The 18,025-nt window shown below is 40.2% G+C and overlaps 1 protein-coding gene across 2 annotated transcripts in view; it reads left to right on the top strand.

Moving 5' to 3' along the window:
- The window catches only part of AFF2 (ALF transcription elongation factor 2), a 531,080-nt gene that overhangs the window by 363,807 nt on the left and 149,248 nt on the right, over positions 1–18,025 (top strand). For both annotated transcript variants that reach the window (XM_060249320.1, XM_060249319.1), the window contains exon 8: positions 14,102–14,153. In XM_060249320.1, the coding sequence (XP_060105303.1) occupies positions 14,102–14,153 (52 nt within the window). The remainder of the gene's footprint in view (positions 1–14,101; positions 14,154–18,025) is intronic.

Below are 18,025 nucleotides of genomic sequence, written 5' to 3'. Positions count from 1 at the left end.
AGGAGAACAATTATAGAAGAGAAGTGCATTTTACCTTTAATTTCTGAAGATCTGTTTCAGTCACTGACAAAACGCTGGCACGTCCGGTGAGCTGAACTGTTTATGAAGTCACTTTTTCTAGGCCTAGAGCCTGTCAGATCCCAAGCAGGTCTTTGTTACCTGAACCTTGGTGGGAGTTTAATATTTCAGTTTATTCTAGGATGTGTTTTTCAGTTCCAGTCTCCCCACCCCCAGCGGCGGAGGAGGCAGTTATTAATTCTCCATGCTTAATAATGTTATAAAATAAAATGAAAAGCAACATATGGTCATCTTTTATAGTCTGGCGCCATTCCAAATGTATGTGGTCTCTGCTTATTATAGAACAAGTTTTATCCAGCCCCCCCATCACAAAACATGATGGTCCCCCCCCCCACAAGTTTATTAAACTGTTTGCATCAATAAAATGCCCCATGGTGAAATTGAGATTTTTTTTAAATGCTGTTAATCTCACCTCACAGCTTTCCCACACGGATAGCTTTCTTCTGTCCCTCATTTTTTATCTTTATGACACTATGTGCTATGAAGTTGAGCTGTCTGAAAAGGCAAGTTTCAGCTGTCTGTTAGGAAGAAAGTGTGCAAGTAATGTTTTTTTAAGCCTTATCTTTGATTTGTGCCAAGTTGATGAAAACTTGAAAGCTGCAGTCCTAAAACTGGAAGTCAATGGCACTTAGTACTTCTACATAAATGTAAGCCAGAATTCCAACAACCAGACAACTGTGTCCATGTGCCCAAAGGTGTTTCGAGTTTGTGTTTTTCAAGGTACAGTCCTCCCACACACACCATATGGCAAATCATCTTGAAACATAGGAATGTTCAAAAAGGAGACTGGATAAGATACCCCAGTGCTGTATCACAAAGACCAAAATTCTACTGAACATGTTAGTGTTCCTTGACATAACTCAAATAGCTCTTTGGATCCAAGCAACAGTTAACTGTGTTGCAACTGCCAAAGACAACCCCATATATTTTGGACTGATTTTGTAAATGGTGTTAGCTAAGTATGAGTCCTTACATGAAACATTCTCAACTTGAATATTCCTCCCCCCCCCCCAAAAAAAAAATACTTGTTGACGCCAAAAGATTTTGCAAAGGGACTTCTGGAAAATTGTTAGAATTCTTTATGGGAAGGTGCCACTAAAATGGATTGGGAACAAAGTCAGGATGCAGTGAAAATTGACAACTTGAAGACAGTAGGTTGGATCTGGTGATGTAGTTTATTGAAACAGATTTTTTTTCCAGAAAAAAATTCCAATGTTGTGTTTTTCTGTGGAAAATTTTCCATCCCACATATGTAAATATAGTTGGTTTATCTGTAGTTGTCAGAACTCTTGTGCTGCAAATCAATCATGTTAGATGGTCTAAATGTGACACATGATGCACAGACAAAAAAAAACAAACAAACCATGTTTATACATGGTCCAGGCTTGTACATGATGTGTGTATTTGCCTTCTTTTGCTAACTTCGTTTAAATTTGACTTATGCTAATAATTTAAATTATTCGTTTACATTTGAATTGAGAAATGTTTCAATTCAGATTTTTCCAGAAGCCCCTCATAACTGACAATGCAATATCTCCTTTCTAGCAAGGTGGATCCAGAATTCCCTTCTAATTTGGCAGAATTTGTTGAATCAAACCCTGTATAATATATATTTTTGTGCATCATATATTTATGTTATACAAAAAAAGTTTTAACTGTTATCGTAAGCTGCCTTCAAACATGAGGAAAGGAGGGATATAAATGTTTCAATAGATAAATAAAAATGAAGAAATAGCTCCCTTCTTACATTTTGGCAGACCCTCACAATTGTAAGCAACATCCACCTTCCAGTATGCGTTGTCCGCACATCAAGATCGCAAGCCATCTCCTGAGATCTATCTCAGATGCCAGTTTTTCTGAATATGTAAGTTGCAGTCAATGTACCAAATTTGGTGAATGTTGGCTTTCACATGTGGATGCTAATGATGCTGTGTGAATTTTGTAAGACCCTGAAAACAGATGTACATTTTCCCTACGTACACCACAGCATGCAAACAGTTGTATTTAAATGATAATTAACATTTACTGGTATTTCTCTTACTAGATTGTCAGTATTGAACACATGGATCCCACTGACATCCATTAAACATCAGGAATTTATTGTAGGACAGAAATGCAGTTGTGTCATTCCAAAAGTTTTCTTGTGAATGAAACTGCTCTCTCTTTTTCTTTACTGTAATCAGAATCAAAGAGCGCTACCTCAGAAGAACAGTCACTCCACTTGCTTAGTAACAACTTAATATTTGAGTTGCTTAGAAGAGAGGTTTTTTGCATGTGAAAAGTAATGGCCATCTAGATAAAGACATTCTCTTGCTTAAAGAATTCATTTTGCTTAATCCTTTTGAAATTAGGAGATGATAGGGAAAGATGAGTAATGAAGTGCACTCTCTGATTGTGAGTTACCTAATAGATAACCACAGGGGTTACTTTCCTCTCACCAGCTGTAATTACACTAATTACTGATATGGTGCTAAGGCAGATTGAGTGTGACAACACAAAATGGAGTGTTTCTTAGCAACACAAGAATCCTCCCCCCACCACTACCATTACTTGGGAGAAAAGAAGTTTAAACTAGAGTAGATTGAGCTTTCTGGAGCAAGGGGGTGTTAACCTGAGTGTAGATTTGGAGAAGGGGCTCTTCTGGAAAATTTGTTGGAATAGTTTTTTCGTATATTCCATCCATCATATGGAAAGGTCTGATCCTACATTTTTTGTGTTGAGTCAACAGCCTTTCTCCCATTAGCACAGCTGCTTAAATGTGAACAGTTTACTCCTAAAATCAGCATACAGTTGTATGAGTATGGGAAACATGTTCTATCTATTCTTTCACAATTCCAATTGTATACCGAGTTTATTACAAGGTGCTGGTTATTACCTTTAAAGCCCTATATGGCCGAGGACCTGCCTACCTTAGGGACCACCTCTCTCCATATGTTCCCCAGACAGCACTGCGCTCCAGCTCACAAAATCTTTTGGAAATCCCTGGGCCTAAGGAGGCCAAACTTAAAACAACCAGGGAGCTGGCCTTCTCCATAAAAGCACCCCAATGGTGGAATCAGCTGCCAGAAGAGGTGCGGGCCCTATGGGATCTCAATCAGTTCCGTAGGGCCTGCAAAACCGCCCTCTTCCAATTAGCCTTTTAAGATGGAACCAGAACTAATATTATGCTATCTTGGATAAACAGAGATTGTAGCACCATTGTATTGTTTTTAGCTTAATTTTAATAGCTTAATTTTAATATTAATTTATATATTGCATCTATGCCATTGTTTATTGATTTTATTATCTGTTTATTGTTATACCATGATATTATATCATGCTTTGTAAGCCGCTCTGAGCCTGCCTTGGCGGGGAGGGCATGGTATAAATAAAAACTTATTATTATTACAATTCTTTCTCATAGTTTTGATCCTGCCCTTTCTCCAAGGTGCTTAGTGCATCATACATGCTTCTCCAGTTTTCCATTTTATCCCAAGATCCAGACTTAAGTCTCCCATACAACATTCATTGGAGTACTACTGCCAGGCCCTGTTCATCTTTTTCCAAATATATATATCATCATCTGGTTGAATGTGTTTCACTTTGTTGTATAATTCTGTAAAAATATATGTGTATAATTAAATCTACAAAGTAGTAGTTGTATTCCTTATCTGTTATATCAGGGGTGGCCAATGGTAGCTCTCCAGATGTTTTTTTGCCTACAACTCCCATCAGCCCCAGATAGCATGGCCAATGGCTGGGACTGATGGGAGTTGTAGGCAAAAAAAATCTGGAGAACCACCGTTGGCCATCCCTGTGTTATATGGTACTTGCATATAAAGGTTTCTGAGTCTGCCACATAAGTCACAAGAAAGGACTCACTTTTCAAGTGGAAAACCCTACTTTTCAAGTGGAAAACTGAGCAGCTTGCCTCTTACTACATATCATAGTGCCATAGCAGAGGTCTCCCCATCCTGGAAACAGATGATCAGAAATTTCATAGCTTACCTACACAGTTTTATGCAATATCTGAGCCACCAAGAGAAATGTCACAGACAGCCAATTCTGTCTGGATGAAGGAATTCTTAATAATCCTTAATGGAGTCATACACACATTTGCATGCAAGGACCTATCAATGGCATTGTCGCATGAAATGCTGTTTCTACTCACAGACTGGTCTTGCATAGGGTTGCCAACCCTAGGTTGGGAAATTCATGAAGATTTGAGGTGGAGCTGCAAAGATTGGGGTTAGGGGAGAGGTGGGACCTCAACAGGACACTAAGTTCACCCTCCAAAGTAGGCATTTTCTGCAAAGGAACTGATCTCTGTCATCTGGAGACCAGTTGTATATCTGGGAGATCTCCAAGCCCCACCTGGAGGTGGACAGCCCTAGATCTTGCAGGATTAAGGTGGAGTATTTCACTCACCATATAATAGTAAAATAACTAACACTTGGGTTGTCAGGAAGAACAAAAGAAAAATCAACAAAAAGGCAAGGTTAATCTAATGCAGTTGCATATGTATATAATTGCTGAACAAGTGATCATTAATAACAGACTAAATGATGCTTGTAAATTCCTTTTTATTGTCCTGAGATTTTTTTTAATATAAGAAAGAGATAACTCTTGGGAAAAATCTCAGAGGAAACGTTCTGAAAATGACTTACACATTTTGTCCTATGAGTGACTATCAAATTTCAAGATTTATAGGGGGAATGTTTTAAAACAAAGGCTCCTTTCTCCATAGGATTGCTCTACCATTTGTTTCAAGTTCCCTGGATTTCCCGCCCCCCCCCCCTCTATTATAATATATTTTAAGGAAATCCATGTTTAGAAGGTTTCATACACAAAACATATATAAATATAACCCTGTCTGATAAATGGCTTAAAAATACAGGTTTAGTGTGTCGGATATTTTCGTGAAACACATCTGTATCCCATTTGACCTTTTCATGGTAACCCAAATTGCAACTCCAACCAACCAGTGTTACATAATCCAGGACAATACATTTGAAATATGTTCTCTAATAATAATATTTGCATCTTTCTCCAAGGATCTCAGAGTGGAAATTCATTTGATCCTCATAGCAACCTAGAGAGGGCTGTTAGGATGTGAGACAATAAATGACCCAATGTCTGTCACCCAGCTAACTTTATGGACTGTGCAGATTTGAACTCAGGCATCTCCAGCCTAAGCACTTCATCCACTGTGGTTCTCAGCTGTGGCATTATTTAAAAATGAAAAGAACTCTGAGTCTCTCACTTAGTAGGAGGGTTAGCCAGAGAATGCATAGCCAAACACCAACCATTCATTGAGAATGAATACCACAGATGTTTTTCTGTCTGTAAGGGACTGGAGAGAAAAAACACATACCCCCCATGCTAGTTAAAAGTCCATGAAATTTTGTGAGTGGGTTAGGGAGAGGTTCTCAGGAGGGTCAAGGTTACTTCAACCATTACCTTTTTCCTGGCCTACTCCTTACGTCTGTTGCTTCAGAACAGCCCTATTCCCCTGCTTAACACTCCAGTCCTCTACTACAATCCCTCACTCTCCCTCAACCTTGTCTTTGTCATATACCAAGTGTGGCAGCCCAGAGTATGATGTGGAATATTTTAGGAACTAGCTGTTGCAGACTGCCTTGGTACCCATTCCTGTGAAGGGCAGGAGGTTGGTGGTCAAGGAACATCTATGAGATATCAGTGACATTCTAATAATGAGATCAAAAACTCCGTTTTAACACACTTCTTTCCCTGAAGTGCTCCTGAGTGTTAGCTGTGAATGAAAAGATAATCAAGTACATGTAGATGCAATAATAATGTTGACTAGATCAAAAAAGAATAGGAAATTAAGTGAATCCATAGCATCCTTAGAGAGGGCTCTTTGAGATAGTCTGGTTTCTTTTTTTTAATTCACTCTCCTAGCCTGCTGTCAGTGTTGTTTTAATATGTCCAATGGATTGTCTTTTATTAAAATATGAGCTGATATCATTACTAGCAGCTAATATAGTCTGGTGATTTAGAGAATGTTTTGCATAAATTAGCAATGGCATTGTCATATAGAGATCAAGTGGCTAGTTATCATTCTTTTTCATAAGAGCCAGCTTGGTGTAATGGACAAAGTGTTAGACTATGATCCTGAAGACCCAGGTTCAAATTCTTGCTCTTCCATAAAGTTTCCTGGGTAACCATAAGCCAGTTGCTCACTCTCAGACACCTTTACCCCACAAGATTGTTGGGAGGGTAAAATGGAGAAGGGAGACAAGTGTCCCATTACTTCCCTGGACTTCTTGGTGGAAGGGTGAAAAACATGTGTAAAAACTATCCACATTGTTTCCACAAGGACTGCTGATGCAAAGCTCATTTTTTTCAATGTAGTTATATAGGAATGAGAGAATGTTCCATATTTAATCTCTTTTTAAAATTCTTGTTTATATTTGTGTTAATTATTTCAGGTCTTTCATGGTTGCTGTTGGTTTTGCAACATCATGTGTGTTGTGCATGCATGCTGTATGGTTTTTATGTGCAAATTATATGGTACTTATACGCACAGTTTGTCATTTGCATACACAATATTTAATGCTAATTTATTGATGCACACATTTCATCAAAAGACATGCAGGGTGTCCAAGGCTGTTTCAGTCCAATAACCAGGACTTAAACTAAATTGGAAAGGAACCAAACAATCCGCTTCATCCAGAAACACTAGAAGTTGTTGAGCCTCCACACATTCAGTCATCTTGCTCAAGAATGGAACATTTAAGACTGGTCAATGGAAGGTTCATAAGGTGCAAGAATGCTGTAAAATAATAAGGAACACCAGCAATGAAACTGGGCGATATAAAAACACTCACAATGTGGACATATGAAAACAAAATGAAACAAAGGCAGATATTTAGACAGTGCTAATTCTCCATGAAGCTTTGAGTGTGATAAGATGCCAATTGCTTGCAAAGGAGAGCTAAGAGAAATCTAAACTGATGCATAGCTCCATATAGGCTTGCCAGATCCCCTTACCCATCTGCAGGGCTTTTTTTGAGCAGGAATGCACAGGAACACAGTTCCAGCTGACTTGGTGTAAGGGGGTGTGGCCTAATATGCAAATAGGTTCCTGCTGGGCTTTTTTTACAAACAAGCTCTGCCCATCTTGGGGGGCATTCTGGGGATGGGCAAGGACATCACACAATGTCCCTGATGTGATGATGTCACCTGGAAGTGGCATCATCATGTTGGGGGTGTCATGTGGGGGACGCTCTGGTATTTGGCCAAAACTCTGGGGTTTTACCCTAAAAACCATAGAGTTTGCCTAAATACCAAAGCATCCTCATAAGACATCCCTGTCCCTGATGTGGTGTTGTTACCTGAAAGTGATATCATCATGTTGGGGATGTCATGTGGGGGATGCTCTGGTATTTGGGCAAAACTCTGGGGTTTTGCCCTCAAAACTATAGAGTTTGCCTAAATACTAAAACATCCCCGTAATACATCCCTATTTAGGGGAGGGGTTGTCTGAGGCAGAGAGGAACCCTTGAAAATAGGGGATCCGCTGATGGGACTGGGGAGCTGGTAACCCTACTCCAGAATGTTAGATATCCAAACAATTGAATACTATGTTTGTGGGCCTTTAGATATTATTCTACTTCAAACAGTATCACTAATAATTGGATTGTTTGAACTGTGCAATACCATGTTTGTTTGTAAGCATAATATTTATTTACTACTGTTGTTACTTACTTTACTCCAATATAACTGCCCTAAATAATTGGATGCATTGTATGGGGTACAGCCTACTCACTCTCTCCCAGCACATGCAAATCTGTGAGTCTTGAAATACGTGTGCCACCAGCGGTCATTTTGTAGAAAAATTGGTGGTGGAGCTCATCCAGGGATTGTTATGTAGCTGCACATACTATTAAATGGACAAGGAGGTGGAACTCTCAGGAGGTGGAATTCTCAGAAAGGTGCAGGAGCTGCACTCCTGTGAGCTCCCACTGAATCTGAACCCTGTGTGCCACAGTGATAAAGAACTACAAGTAGAAATATGGACTTTGAACCCATGATACACTGTCTCTTATCCACAAAGAAGAAGATGATATTGGATTTATATCCTGCCCTATACTCTGAATCTCAGAGTCTCAGAGTGGTCACAATCTCCTCTACCTCCCCCTCCCCCAAAAAAGACACCCTGTGAGGTAGGTGGGACTGAGAGAGATTTCATAGCAGCTGCCCTTTCAAGGGCAACTGCTGTGAAAGCTATGGCTGACCCAAGCCAATTCCAGCAGGTGCAAGTGGAGGAGTGGAGAATTAAACCCGGTTCTCCCAGATAAGAGTCCACGCACGTAACCACTACATGAAACTGGCATGTAGTCTGGACTACAATTAACTGGTTCCACATTATGGCTTCGATAAACTGTGTGCTATAAAGCACTATAATAGTAAAGGCTATAATATATAATATAATATAATATAATATAATATAATATAATATAATATAATATAATATAATATAATATAATATAATATAATATAAATAGTAAATAGTTGAATATCGGCCCTTCAGAATTGCTGTGTGGCTCCAAAAATTCTTTCTCTTTGACTCTCCAGGAGGATTTGACATAGTCCTAGCTCAGAATTCTACAAACCCTAAGATTAATCCTGGTGTGAAAGGATGGCAGAGGATCACCCCACCCTATCAGCATCTTGGCTTATGGGCAGTGTCCCCTCTAAACTGTGGAGTCTTGTGAGCAAATATTCTACTTTGTAAGCTACTGGCATTAAAGTTGTGAGCTACTACATAGATTAGTTTGCTCTAGGGCCATTTATCTTGAGCTGAGACAAAAATATGTGAATTGGAGGCTAAAAAATTGTGAGCTAGCTCACACTAACTCAGCTTAGAGGGAACAGTGGTCATGGGCAAATGGTTCAGTTTTCTACATAGGCATGGCTGATCCATCTTATTTTGGTTTTTTTTAATAGTCTCACCTGCCTCCACAGTCGTTTAGTAGGGTTCTATGATTGTTTAACCAGGGGGTGGCCTGTTTGCTGGCTTGGAGAAGGCATTTGTCTCTTTAAATCACTTCTGCAAGCTGAGCCAACCAGTGGCTTGGAGAATGCTTTTAAAGTTAAAGTTGCTTTCTTTCTACCCCCCCCCCCAGCTCTGTCCTTCCTCCATGCATCTCCCTTCCTCCCTCATGGTTCTCAATCATCAAACATTCATATCTTGTGGCTCTCAAACATCTAAAATTTATTCTATGTGGCTCTTTCATTAAGCAAGTTTGGCCACCCCTGGTTTAACCAATGAACTGAAGAGTCAAAGGACACAGTGCACCCTTCATTTAACAGCAGTGGCTACACAAAAAAGAGAGAGTTACTGTATATCCTTTGATAAGTTGCAAGAAAGTCCTGGATCCACTTTCCCTCTTTGTCTTATAAACATCTCTGTTGAAGGAGCACTATAAACCCTGTGCACTTAGTTTGTCAAAGAACAGCTCCAGCAATTCTTCTTCTTGCTCATCATCTTTTATTTTCATGTGATTTTTTAGTACTTAATAAACTTGTCCTTTGCTCACTGAAGAGCATTTTCTCCAGTTCTTAATCAGTTCCTTGAGAGCACTGTGCTTAACATAAGTCCCTATGTTTGGTTTAGCCATCCTTCTTTGTTTTTTTCCATTTGTCTGATCTCCACTTTCCTTCATCTTCTCTGTTTATTTCTACCAGAGTGTGTCAAGTATGGATATTTAACATATAAGAGAATAAAATAATATGGGTTGAATAGGGAGAAAGAAAACCCTTTGGCCTCAATTAAAAACAAAACCAGTAATTTTTCTCTCTTAGATCTTTATATTCCTTTAAAAAAATAAACTTAGAACTATGTTGTTTAAAGCTTTCATTTCTAAGTTTTACACATTTAAAAGAGATAAAGTTTTAATGGGGGGGTTTAGGATCAAGCTAATGTTAGCCATCAGCCTGTTTGTTGGAGTGCTATTTGTATAACTAAATCTTAGCAGCACTTGCCCTTTGAGAAGAATGTAATGTACTACATCGATAAAAAGCAAGGGTAAATAGAGGTTCAGGCGATCTGTTGTCGGAATGATCAGAGGCAACTAATGCCACAGTGGAAGTAAAGATGGCGGTTAGATAAACAAGTAGCCCAGCTCTCATTCGTCACCAGAATCCAAACTGTTAAAGATTAATATTTGCTGAAGGTTTCTTGTTTCGGGAGAAAAAAGATCTCTGATCTCAGTCACACATTTACAGGTTTACGCTTGACAGAGGCATCTGTCATTGATTAAGAGGTTAATGATCAGTAGTTTCAGGTCTAGATATTTTGTAACAGCTGAGCCGCCCAACAACAGAGGTCACTAAAAAGACAGATGACTTACAAACCAGTTAACCATCTTTCTTGCACTTCTTAAAAGTAAGAGGGGGAGATGTAAAATGGGGGGTTAGAACACCCATTGGTTATATGTGTTCCCTGTGTAGGTCTGTATTTTGAAAATGAATATAATAAAAAATGGAGATTAAACTGGGAGCTTTCAGAAACAGTGGCACTTTTAATTCTATGCCTGTCCTTAAGCATCATCATTTGGACCTAGCATTACAAGCCGTGGCTAGATGGCTCAGTCTGAGTAGATTGAAACTAAACCCAGCGAAGACAGAGGTCCTTTGCTTGGGTCGATGTGGTCCGGGAAGGGAAATTCCCCTACCAGCCTTTGACAATGTGCCACTGACAATGGCACACAGGGTCAAGAGCTTGGGGGTACTATTGGAGCCTGCCCTGACAATGGAGACCCAAATAGCAGCCACTGCTAAGTCCGCATTCTTTCATCTTAGGCGAGCAAGGCAGCTGGCCCCTTTCCTGGAACACGACGATCTGGCAACAGTGATCCATGCAACGGTCACAAGGTTGGACTACTGTAATGCCCTCTACATGGGGCTGCCCCTGTGCCGAACCCAGAAGTTGCAGCTAGTGCAGAATGCCGCCGCCCGACTGTTATTAGGGCTCCCCAGGTGGGAGCACATTCAGCCAGGGCTCCGGGGACTGCACTGGCTGCCAATAATATACCGGGTTCGGTACAAGGTGCTGGTTATTACCTTTAAAGCCCTATATGGCCTAGGACCTGCCTACCTTAGGGACCGTCTCTCCCCACATGTTCCCCAAAGAGTGCTTAGATCTGGTTCTCAAAATCTACTAACAATCCCCAGGCCAAAGGAGGCCCGTCTGAGGTCAACCAGGGACAGGGCCTTTTCGATTACAGCCCCTTGCTGGTGGAACCAGCTACCAGAAGAGGTGAGGGCCCTGTGGGACCTTGGGCAGTTCTGCAGGGCCTGTAAGACAGTCCTCTTCCAGTTGACATATAACTGACCAGTACCTGAAAAAACCCAAAGGAAGGTTGTAGGATAGCACATTGATAGATCGTTTTCTTGTTTTCTTGTTTTAACTGCTGTAAACTATTTAATGTATTTTAATATTCATTAATCTTATTGTTAGAATTTTATGTTGTGAGCCACCCTGAGTCGCCTCGGGGGGGAGGGCGGGATATAAATCGAATAAAATGAAATGAAATCATACATAAATAGGAAATAAGAAAAATGGAATGGAGACTAAATTGTGAAGTTGCTGAGAGAGCTCATTAACAAATGTTCTACCTGGCTCAGCATCAGGGGGTGTGCCCTGACATGCAAATGAGTTCCTGCTGGGCTTTTTCTACAAAAAAGCCGTAGTTTTCTCAATACAAAATGCAATTGCTGCTCCAGCTATCAACAGTAAAAGATAGAATATTCAAAGATGGTACAAGCTGAAGATGCGTCTGTGGACAGCAAGTCTTGCTGAAACCCAGAAGCCTGATGTAGAACCCTTTATAGAAGGCAGGAAGTATCAGCTGACCCACTCTGATTATTTGTGCAAGGGAGTTTCCTTGGCTAGTGCATATGGACCCCTTGCCATTTCTGCCGGTGGCCAGAACTGGCTGATGGTTCACAATCGCTACCATATCTCAGGTCACCCTCTCTAAGTCCAGTTCCTGATGCCAATGTTAATTTCATCATTCATTCCAGCTTTTCAGCTTGAACACTAAGTCACAGCTGAAATGGACACACTGTTTCTTGTCCCATATTTTGGCAATGTCTGTGGAGAGAAATGGTATAGCTTGAGAGAATGATGGTTGTTCATTCCCATGTGTCACCAGTCCTCAAAGGAGGGACAACTGAAGCATGGGAAAGTGGTTCTCTTCTGCAGACATGTTACCACAGGGAAAACAAACTACTTTGAAATAATTCCCTCATTGTCCAATACTATTTTTAACTTGTGTTAATTGTACCTAGTATGGATTGGTCTAACTGGTATGAAGTAAGAGCCCTCAGTTTTCTAGCTAACTTTAGGAGTGAACATACCTAAGCAATGACGATAAGGATCATAAATTCATCAGCACTTTTGTACCTAGCTCCTTGACTGCAAGATGATTGTGTAATACCAATTATTAGCATGGAGAAACGTCAACTGCGGGGTGACATGATAGAAGTTTACATGATTATGCATGGGATGGAGAAAGTGGAGAAATAAGTACTTTTCTCCCTTTCTCACAATACAAGAACTCGTGGGCATTCAAGGAAATTGCTGAGCAGTCGGGTTACAATGGATAAAAGGAAGTACTTCTTCACCCAAAGGGTGATTAACATGTGGAATTCACTGCCACAGGAGGTGGTGGAGGCTACAAGCATAGCCAGCTTCAAGAGGGGATTGGATAAAAATATGGAGCAGAGGTCCATCAGTGGCTATTAGTCATAGTATATTATTGGAACTGTCTGGGGCAGTGATGCTCTGTATTCTTAGTGCTTGGGGAGGGGGACAAAGTGGAAGGGCTTCTAGACCCACTTGTGAACCTTCTGATGGCACTTGGGGGTTTTTGTGGTTTTTTGGCCACTGTGTGACACAGAGTTGGGACTGGATGGGCCATTGGCCTGATCCAACATGGCTTCTCTTATGTTCTTATTGTTGATGTTTCTCAAACACACTGTCTGAAACTGGCTATTTATTTTTATCATTTTCCCTATAAATATTTAACTCCCAATTTCCAAGCTGTTTCATGTATTTGATTAAGAAAGCTGTACCCCAAGAAAGATTATGCCGAAGTGGATTGGTATGGCTTTCAGTTTACCATAGTGTATTGACAGTGACACATCCTCTTTAGGTATCCTGATGCATGTTACTTCTTGGCTACACTTTCACACTCTTTATTGATCATGACAACTTTTTAATGAGAATGTGGCTCATCAGTCTTCTTGAGTCATTGCTGCTAGCAAATTGTATCAAAGGGAAGACCTATAGTAAATGACAGAGCATGCACTTGGCACACAGAAGAACCATGGTTCAGTCCTTGAAATCTCGAGGCAAAGGATCACAGGTAGCAGATATTGGGAGAAACCCTTCTGTGTCTGACCATGGAGAGTCAACGTCAAACAGAACAGAACATTCTGAGCTAAATGAATCAAATTCTGATATATATGAACCTGAACTAAATGAATCATCCAGTTTCATATGAGGCAACAAGAACAGCCTGGATGTATCATCTGGAAATAAAATATTATGGGTGCAAGTTTTTGCCCTCCTCAAATATAAAAGTTAAGAATTATCTTGCACAATCCTGAACTGACAGCTATTAGGTGATAAGACTCTGTGTTCAGGTGGGACGTGTCTTTGATAGGCTATTTGTGGCATTCATCATTGAACCATTGCTGTTATGTGAGAGTTGTAGGCACATGGTCCTGTAGCAATACCTCATATATTAATATCCTGTTTGAATTGGTGGTAGACAAATGTGGTAATCAGATTCTCAGCAGGTCATCTTTCTCTACCCCACCCCACCCATTGTATGTATCCAGGGTGATACAATGTGATTGTATATCAATTAATTTTATAAATTAGTACAGTGTGAAATTATCCTCTTTACAGGCCATAGGCCTGCTTTCGAGCATAGGGAGCAATTGATCCTGGACCCAGATGGATTCATTTCATGTAACTCCTCATTCTCCCTTTTTCTTTTTAAAGAATGCTTGAAGATGATCTGAAACTCAGCAGTGATGAAGATGATAATGAGCAGGTAACATTTTTGACATCTCATTGTTCTCTCTCAGCTGCCAATTTTATAAGCTTTTATTTATTTATTTATTTATTTATTGTTTGTTTGTTTGTTTGTTTAACAAATTTGTGCCCCATTTATCCTGCTGGTGGTTTACCTAATGCAACTAATATTAATACAACCGACTGAAAACATAAAGTAATTAAAAATCATAAATTAAGAAGCCCATTAAAATGTCCAATGAAATTGTCAGTACCCACAGATGGAATCTTAAAATATGATCAATCTAAAAAGGACTTGCAAACAAGATTTTTTGGTTCTTCTGCATCTCTTTCAACATTCTGTTTAACCACTCCTGTGATCAAGAAGGCACAGGACTTTGCCAAGGTGACATGATCCTGACAGATGAGGGGCATTACTGAAGGGATCTAAGCGGGCACATGGGCTCATATAGGAAAAGGTGACCCTTTGTACATATGGGTCCCAAGTTGTAATAGGACTTGAAAGAAACTAGAAAATGATGATGTTTCAAAACTAATATAATATGTGCAGGCTCAGGACCTTCAAGGAAGTGGACAGCAGCAATCATAAGAACACATTCCTGGAAGTAAGCCCTGTTGAATAGAGCTAGACTTACTTCTGAGTAGACCTTCTTAGGATTGCTCTCAGAGGCACTGTGCACCAATTAAAGCTTCTAGTTTGTCTTCAAGGTCAGTCCCATGTATCCTGTAGCTTTTCTAATTTCTAAAGCAACCCATTCTTACCTATCCAGTATTTATGATGACATTTCAGGTGCAGGACTAATTCAAATCTCTCTCTGCTTTGGAATGAGGTTTTGATCCATCCTTCATTGCATGTGCCCCAGTTTTGATAGTACTCCATCTCTTATTTGATACTGTCCTTTCTTTCACTGCCACAGGAGGTGGTGGTGGCTGCAAGCATAGATAGCTTCAAGAGGGGATTGGAGAAACATATAGAGCAGAGGTCCATCAGGGGCTATTAGCCACAGCATATTGTTGGCACTCTCTGTCTGGGGCAGTGGTGCTTTGTATTCTTGGTGCTTGGGAGGGGGGGAACAGTGGGAGGGCTTCTAGTGTCCTGGCCCCACTGATGGACCTCCTGATTGCGCCTGGGGTTTTTTTTGCCACTGTATGACACAGAGTGTTGGACTAGATGGGCCACTGGCCTGATCCAACATGGCTTCTCTTATGTTCTTAATGTTTTCAACTCCATGTTTCTTCTTTTCTAACATTTTTCTGTAGTTCTTAACAAGTGCAGTAGGTTGGTTTGCTATGGCATTATATGGGTGTAGTTCCCTTATGGCTTTCTTTTTCTCCACATTTCACTGAAATGGTTGTTTTAGAAGTCTCTAAAGAAGATGGAGAATGGGGTAATGAACTACAATGTCCCAGGAACAGCCTCACCCATACCCTAGTCCTAGCCTAGTCTGTCCATTTTAATAAATTTTGGCCCTTCCTTTGGGTGCAAAGGAAGACAGAAAATGAGGGGCTGTCTCTGGAATCAATTTTCATTTACGGTTGAGGAGCTGCTATTGATGCTGTGCTCTCTGTTCACAAAAAGATCTAACATATAGACCGTGTGTTTTTATGAACAGTATAATCAGTATCAAATGCCTTTCATAAAACAAAGAAAATGCTATTGATGGCTTATTAAAAGTGTTGTCAAATCATTTGAAGTTTTCCACCAATATGGCCCCATTTCTCTGATTTAAAAAATGCAGGCTGGTCAGCCTACAAGGCACAAATTCTTAACAGCAGGTAAACATCTATTTGATGTTTTATTAAGTGGCATCATTAAACTGAGCTTAAGCAGTGTGTACATTTTAAAATGTTGTGAATGTCCAGATGCATGGCAACCAGGGGAATGTATCATTTGCAGTTCAGAGATGTTTCCGTGACCAAATCACAGAGCAAAGTTGACCTTGTACACTGGCAGACTATGGCTTTGCTTCATATTTAGGGCTTTTTTGTAGCAGGAACTCCTTTGCATATTAGGGTATACACCCCTAATGTAGCCAATCCTCCTGGAGTTTACAAGGCTCTTAGTACAGGGCCTACTGTAAGCTCCGAGAGGATTGCTTACCTCAAGGGTGTGTGGCCTAATATGCAAAGGAATTCCTGATACAAAAAAAGCCCTGCTAAAATTGATGATATTGGTGTTGATGCGTGCCTAATGTGCATCCAGTCACAGGGACAATCTGTATGCTCATCTCTGTTTGCATCAAATAGATCCCATGAGGCTCAAATGTGCACTGTGATGCAGATATGCATCCAGACACACATTCCATCATCTGCACATGATCTCTCTTTCTGGATCAAGGAACAAGGGTTGGTCCTTGATGACTTCATCGTGTCTTTTTTTAAAAATGAAAGAACTTGTGAAACTTATTTGCATGTTATAAAGTCCAAATCATAGACACGTACTGTCAACAGATGTATGGATGGAGTTCCATGCTGGGGCCCAGGAACCCAGTTTGATACAACTTGATGTGTGCAAGGGACTTAAGTGCCCCTCCCCCATCCAGAGCTATTTTGAAGATGTGAAATGGACCCAGGAACCAGTATTTGCATAATTGGGCAAACCTAAATGCAGCCATCAACACATGTAGGTTTCTTCAACTGGGCAAATACAGCAGTAGAAGGTTGTTTCTGGTCAGAAAAACAGCACAAGGAGAAAGGCTACATGTGCCATGCTTCCAATCCAAATTGGGCCCTTACATTTCTTGGGATTAAGTTCCCAGCACAGCATTCCAATCACATGTCTAAAGTTCACCATGTGTACTTTGTAATGTACATACCTGAGATGGAAATAAGCTCTGGTTCTTTTAAGCAATTTTGATGAGTCCCAATTAGCTTTGAGCCCAGTCTACTAGTGAACTGTAGCAGGATCTTGTAATTTTAAGTACTTGTTGTTTGCTAATTTTCTCCATCCCCTTCTTCTTTGTTCTGCATTCTGCCTGAGGAATATCCCCTCTTACCCTTTAAAAATGTGTGTCCTTAATTTAAAGCACATTGCTGGAATGTTGTGTATTTTGGACCACAGCTACTGTGATACCAGTCACTTGACTCATTTTCTTACTTTATGTATTTAAACCCCTTTTTGGCAGAACAAATTGTTTAAATGGATTTTTATCTTTCTTTCTTTCTCCCTTCCTTCCTTCCCCCCTTTGCTTAAATGATTTAACATTTACATGTGTGGATCTCAGATAACCTTGCGCTACACAGCCACCTCCAGCTTAATCCTTGTTCACAATCTAGCTGTAATATTTTATTGAGTATTTCTTTCTGTGCCATGTTTGTATTTGATAATTGCAGGCAAAACGAATTGCTTAATTGCTCAGAGGCTCTAAAGCCTTAGGCTGGATCTCACCTCCTTACAGTAGACGATACAAGTGCAGAGCACTTATATCCAACTTTAAACTAGAACAGCCTGTCTCTTTTTTTGGATACCTTCCTTTTTTAATGTGCTGCTTCTGGAGCTAGAGCGGGGCTGTTGTAAACAAATGCAGTACCCAGACCTCTTTTGACAGCAGACCCTCTTTTCCCATCCATCCATCCATCTCTCTCTCTCCCACTTCTCCTCCTCCATTTTAAAGCTGGATTCTGAACAACTTGTTTACTTCTCTGAGAAAACCCCACCGTTTCTATTTATTTTGTTATCAGCAGAAAAGCTGAGGAGCCGTTTCTCAGTAATAGCATCAATACTGCGCACACACAGGGGGACCAAGGTCATCTTGTCATAGTTATAGAAAAATCAGATGGATTAGGATGAGCCTAGCTACAAATAACTTTGATAAAGTATTTGAATGTAAACTGTTTATCTGCCTTTGAGTTTCATTGTAGTCCTGGCAGAATGATGTCGCCATAAAAATA

Source organism: Heteronotia binoei, chromosome 11 (genome assembly GCF_032191835.1).
Source record: "Heteronotia binoei isolate CCM8104 ecotype False Entrance Well chromosome 11, APGP_CSIRO_Hbin_v1, whole genome shotgun sequence".
NCBI lineage: Eukaryota > Metazoa > Chordata > Lepidosauria > Squamata > Gekkonidae > Heteronotia > Heteronotia binoei.
The sequence above is the reverse complement of the archived record's forward strand: the minus strand, read 5'-3'. Positions and strand labels throughout refer to the sequence as shown.